Source organism: Helicoverpa armigera, chromosome 13 (genome assembly GCF_030705265.1).
Source record: "Helicoverpa armigera isolate CAAS_96S chromosome 13, ASM3070526v1, whole genome shotgun sequence".
NCBI lineage: Eukaryota > Metazoa > Arthropoda > Insecta > Lepidoptera > Noctuidae > Helicoverpa > Helicoverpa armigera.
The window spans coordinates 12,391,924-12,397,498 of NC_087132.1; the positions used below are offsets into that span (position 1 = coordinate 12,391,924).

A 5,575-nucleotide genomic window follows, 5' to 3' on the forward strand; every position below is an offset into this window, starting at 1 on the left:
GTTTTATATTGATTACCAGAAAATGTAGAAAGAAGTTGGTAGTCAGGAGCTTTAGGTAAAAAAATAATATGAAATAGACCTTTGCAGGCACTTATAAAGTCACCAGGAGTTGCATGGCTCAGATGATATGGGATCCCGAGCTAGCTTATAATATTTTTTTGGCTTTTGCAATACCGAAGAATGAAACCACACTTCAGTTAAACATTGGAAAGGCGAAGGTTTGGGAGTGTGTCAATTCTTCACTATTGGATTTTGAAAGAAATTGGCAGTAGTACAGCTAATACATCAGGACAACATATAGAAGACGCAGCATATGGAACAGCCAGTGGAATACCAGAAAGATGTGCTTCCAAATAGACACTGAAAAGTTTAGCAACAACCAACATGACTCGTGTATCTCAACGACAAAATAAGTGAGCTAAATAAAAAGTAATGAGCTCGGGCGTCGGCGCGCGGGACTCGTCCAAACAAACCAAGTATATGGCTGCTGCAGATTGCGCTGCGCAGGCGACGCGTGCCGACCCCAATGCGCAGGAGTCTAGAACCAGGGGCTTATGATCTAGAATTCTAGACCATCATAATATACTACAGCATCTGGAGTACAAAGAGTAGAATCCCTTGCTTAACATGTTAAAAGGCGAAAACCAGGGTAGGTGTTCGGCTTTTTCTTGGTTTTGGAAATCAGATATGTGCTCCAACAAACTAAAAGAAAGTGAACTTGAATGTGTGTATCAGTTTTAGTAGCAAAAATAAACTCAGCTTTTTGACAAATATGTACTTAGGTACACCTGATGTCTAACGATTGAAATGGTCTTGTCATCATCATTTCGTATTCTGAACAAAGAATATAATAAAAATGTTGTGTGCCTCTGAGTGGCATGAGCGTCCGCGCAGCAATTGTAGCAGATTATTGAATCAAGTGCTTTCTCAGCTGCTGACCCCTGCCCGGCTTAACTACTCAACAGATGCACAGTATGCATGGCAGCCGAAGTAATCCAGCCTGCTGCGATACTGTTTGTTAAACTGAACGTTATATTAACCCGACTTTACAGCCACAAACCTAACACTTGGATCCACATATTTATCTAATACTCTGTTGTGAAGGTCACATTTTTCCAATAAACTAAGCTCTGAGTTGAAACAAAATAAAATAAATGCAATTTAAGTTTGTATTTGCCTGATAGATGCACTATGATTTACGATTCGAATAACTTGGAAAATGATAAAGACAAGATCTACCATCTTATTTAATTTTATTTCCTTCGACAAGGCATTTTATTGCGCGAGCGCTTATTTGTGCAAGCATCTACGACTTTCTCTGACTGCAGCACTTTCTTGGGTAGCTTGATATTGCGCATCTGCTTGCAGCGCCGGCAGGGCTTGCTCATCGTGCTAGACTTCGGGATCATGAAGAGGCGCGCGGGCGCCTCCGTGGCCTCGTCCATGTAGTAGTCTCGCGAGGGAGACGTCGTGCAGTGTCTGTGGTACCGCGAGTCGCTCCGGGGCGCGTACTGGTCGTAGCCGTCCACGTCCGAGTCGCTCGACATCGACGACCGGCTGAACACTGGGCGCGACGTCACCTTCTCCATGGACAGAGGCATCTTAATAGCAACCACGTCGCTTATACCTTCATTGTATATATTTTTCCTTGGATGAAACTCATCGTCGTAATCAGTGCCAACATCTTCTTTTCTGACCAAAGACTTGACTCGTAATACTGGTAACGGTTCAATATCGCGCACGATTTCATCGTCTAAGTCAGTAACTGACTTCTTTGGCTTCAGTTTTGTGCTGCCGTACTCGTGGTAGCAGGAACCTTTCTTCAGTATAGGAACTGGAAAATAGGCCGGGCTGCACATCTGGTGCACCATGACCTTGCTCGCCGCGTCCCTGATCGCCACCATGGAGGACACGCCCGGCAGTATGGCGTCCACGACCGCGGGAGCTGGTGGCATGAGCGCGCTGCCACAGCCTGCATCGAGCACTTTGCGAGTCATCGTGTATTGATCATTAAACGTCATAATGTTGTCCTTGAACTTGTTACGTCTGTACGTTTTGTTGTAGTTGCTGCCGGGACAGCCCCGACTCGTACAGTGTTCACACCTGCATGTATACTTGTGGTCCATGTTAAGATCTGAATCAGAGTTCTGTGCCGATGTAGACTTGCTGTACGGGTACCACCGAGGAGCTGAGATGAGGGAGGGGTAGGCGGGGATCACTTTTTGCACAGTGGGTGTAAATACTCCGTTAGTGTGGGATGTGATCGAGTACGGAGGCTCGAGGTACCTCGTGGTGCCTCGGTAGTACGAAGCGAACTCTCGCGAAGAATGGTCGACGGATTTGCTGACGAGGTGGTTAATTAATCTCGCTCTTGAGCTCTCCACTGCCATTCTTTCGACATCGTCGCTACTCAGCAGCACTGCGCGCCGGAAAGAGCTCCCCCCCTCGTAATCTTCCTCCACTGGTTTCACTTTCCGAGGTCTCTTGTCTTTACCGAATTTGACTTGCTTATGGGTCATAACGGTTGAAATGTTTTGACTTTTAGAATTTTAAGTGTCCATTTTTGCGATGTCAGTCGATGACAGATTTCATGAAGAGGTTCGAACAAAAAGTTTGCTCACTTCAAGTAGGTGTCCAAACAGAATGTTGTCTTAAAACACTTTACGAACAGCTGAGGCGGAAACACCTAGTTGATCGCGAACCACTTCAATTCATATCCTTGTGACAATAAAGGATTGAGTAACATATTTCCTTACAAACTGTTTGCCGTCGGGTCGCTCGACTTGCGACTCTATTGCTTGTGTTGCGGAGCGGCATGGGGTGATCTCACCCGCACACGCATGTTGGTCGAGTTTGACGAATCCAGGCCAAGATAAATTGGTCTTCCCCCCTCGCGGTGGTCTGCGCGCGCTGCCGGCCGAGGGGAGATATCGGTCCAATTTAAAGATCTTATATCATAGAGGGAGCGAAGGCAGATGCGTGCAATTGTCCGAGTCAAAGATCAGAGGAAGTGGCTGCGCACGCGCCCGCCAGCTGCCGAGCTCGCGTGATCTTTCTTCGGATTGCTTAATTATTTTAATATTGGTATTTGTCACGTTCAGCTGATGAGATCATTATTATTAAACAAGACTTATAATATAATCAATTCAGACAAATTGATTGCTGAGATAAAAGAAAGAAGTTCTTGGTGGTACCAATCGCCAGCTTGCCAGTCAGAGCAGCTGGTTAGTAAATATTTACTAAACCCTTGGTTTGTCCTTTGTAAATAACAATTCATTTTATTTCTCTTATAGTTACCACCTTTACTGAAGTATTTAACTAAAAAATATTCCTCCCCTAATAAGTGTTATCAGTTCCTCTTAGTAATGAGCTCAGAACACGATGAGCCCAATAAAACACAGATCCCGTGACAAAAACTGAAGAAAGTCATAAAACACGTATAAAACACACGGTGGGCCGCAATTAAAATTACTCCACGATAAACATATAGGCCGTATAATGTTTTTATTGGCTATAAAATAATGTTATGTGTCCATTCTAGATAGTTGGATGGCTTCTAAAACAATTAGGCGTTATGTTATTAGTGTATTATGAAATTCCGTTTTGAACACCCTTTAGTCCACAATAAACAGTATGCTCCGTTTTTCGTATCATCTATACGTACTTATTCCTCGTAAAGTTCTGCTATCAATAGAGCCTTTTGGGTTTAATTTGAAACTGTCACCAATAAGAGAAGCCCCATTCCGTTTCTTACAACAAATTAAGAAGTAACAGTGTTCCTACACTACACCAATCTTGTTATTTGCCCTACGGAAGCCCGCGTAGTGCCAACGACATCCATAAAACCTTCCTCGGTCATCCAAAGCCGTATAAAATAATTAACTAATGCACTTTTGATTTACGACAGAAACACTTAGAAAACATCCACCTGTATCTAATGAAATAAACTTAAAATTGCAACGTAATTTATAACGCGATAGTCACCTCCGATAAACGGCACTAAAATCTTTTATTACTTTTGAAAATACAATAAAAAATATTGACCAAACAAAGCTTTCTAGTGTAAATAAAGTTTTTGAAAACAGTGGGAACTGAACGCCTTCAAACTCGTGCTTTGCCATTAAAAATGTTATGGTGGCCATCAATTTAACACTGTCGCCTGGTTTTAGTACGGGGGTTTTAATTTTTGACATTTATTACGAACTTGGTACTATGATAGCTAACTACGTAGATGGGAGAGCTAAGAGGCGTTTACCTTCACGATTCCTGCGATGACTCTGATTCAATCAAAGAGATGGATATGGGATGACGATTTCCAATTCGTGGTATTTATAACTGTATTCTACGTATTGTGTGTGTGCTAGGAAAGTAGTCAATGTTGCAGAAAACAGTTTAATAAACGACTACGTTACACAAGCCTTACCTACAAGTTCATTAGGTACGAGTATGTCATAAGTTTAATTAAGAAATTTAAAACCTACTTACTCTGGTCTAGAGGTCGCATTTAACTAGCTTTTATCTTGAAATCTAAAATAATTATGTAACCTTGTAACTACTACAGTTGTTTTCCACAAGAAAAAAATAATAAGATATCACAAAATTTCCATCAACATACTCAACAGAAATAGCAACCCCCTCACGGCTCTGTACAAAAGTGACCCCGATACCATCTGAGCACTAACAAACGCGTTACAATTGTTAACGAATGTATATTTTCGTAATAAAGACTTCATACAAATTACACACATAAACCATACACTTCACGTCCCCCTTATTCCTATAAAAATAAGGTTCAAAATACTGTTTGTGAACTGTAGAAGCTTGGTGGATTGGTAACAGGCTCCCCGTGGCGCGGCCCGCGAGTCTTTTGTGGCGGTAATTTCAGCGCGACCCCTCCCGTACAATGGTATTGTAAGTCATTAGAGATTGTAGTCGTTAGTTCAGATGACGATAATTGGTCGATTTTTTTGTTGTTTGTTGCTTGTATGTTGTTTGGTACCTAGTTGGTGTGTACCTGATGCCATCAGTGTGCTTTGAGATCTACAGATGCATATTGGTCTTATGGAGTACATACTGATCATCACAGTACTGCTGTGCCTTTCTGAACTTCAAACTAAAATCTTGACCCTTTTGGATATTTAGTAACTTCAATTATTAGTGTACGTGGCGGATTTACCAATAGGCCAAGTAGGCCAGTGCCTAGAGCGGCAGATTTAGAGGGGCGGCAAATTTAGCAATTTTTTTTTACAGGTTTTTTTATAATTGAGTATATGAGTACACAATCCATATATAAATAGACGATTAATAAACGCAAAATTAATAAACTGTAATATATACTTAGGTACCTACTTACGTGATCATGAATTTTAAAATATTCTAATAGCGTTTCAATAAAAATAAAATAAAAAATCCGCTCGCTTCGCTCGCGGTTTCGCGGCTTTTTTCATCATTCCTGGTTTGTTCTGCGCTCTTTCGAGTCCTCAATCTAACAAAAAGTTAAAGCACCGAAGTAGCAAAAACAACTGACGCTCTAAACTGACGATTTCTAAGCTGTTTATGAGAGTGGAGGACTTTT

At 41.7% G+C, this 5,575-nt stretch overlaps 1 protein-coding gene across 1 annotated transcript; it reads right to left on the reverse strand.

Annotated features, from left to right (window-relative positions):
* Positions 1 to 1,151: 1,151 nt before the first annotated feature.
* LOC110379822 (uncharacterized) lies at positions 1,152 to 2,650 on the reverse strand. Its single transcript, XM_021339629.3, has one exon. It carries the CDS (start codon positions 2,517 to 2,519, stop codon positions 1,254 to 1,256), a length of 1,266 nt encoding a protein of 421 aa, XP_021195304.2. The 5' UTR covers positions 2,520 to 2,650; the 3' UTR covers positions 1,152 to 1,253.
* Between the last annotated feature and the right edge of the window lie 2,925 nt (positions 2,651 to 5,575).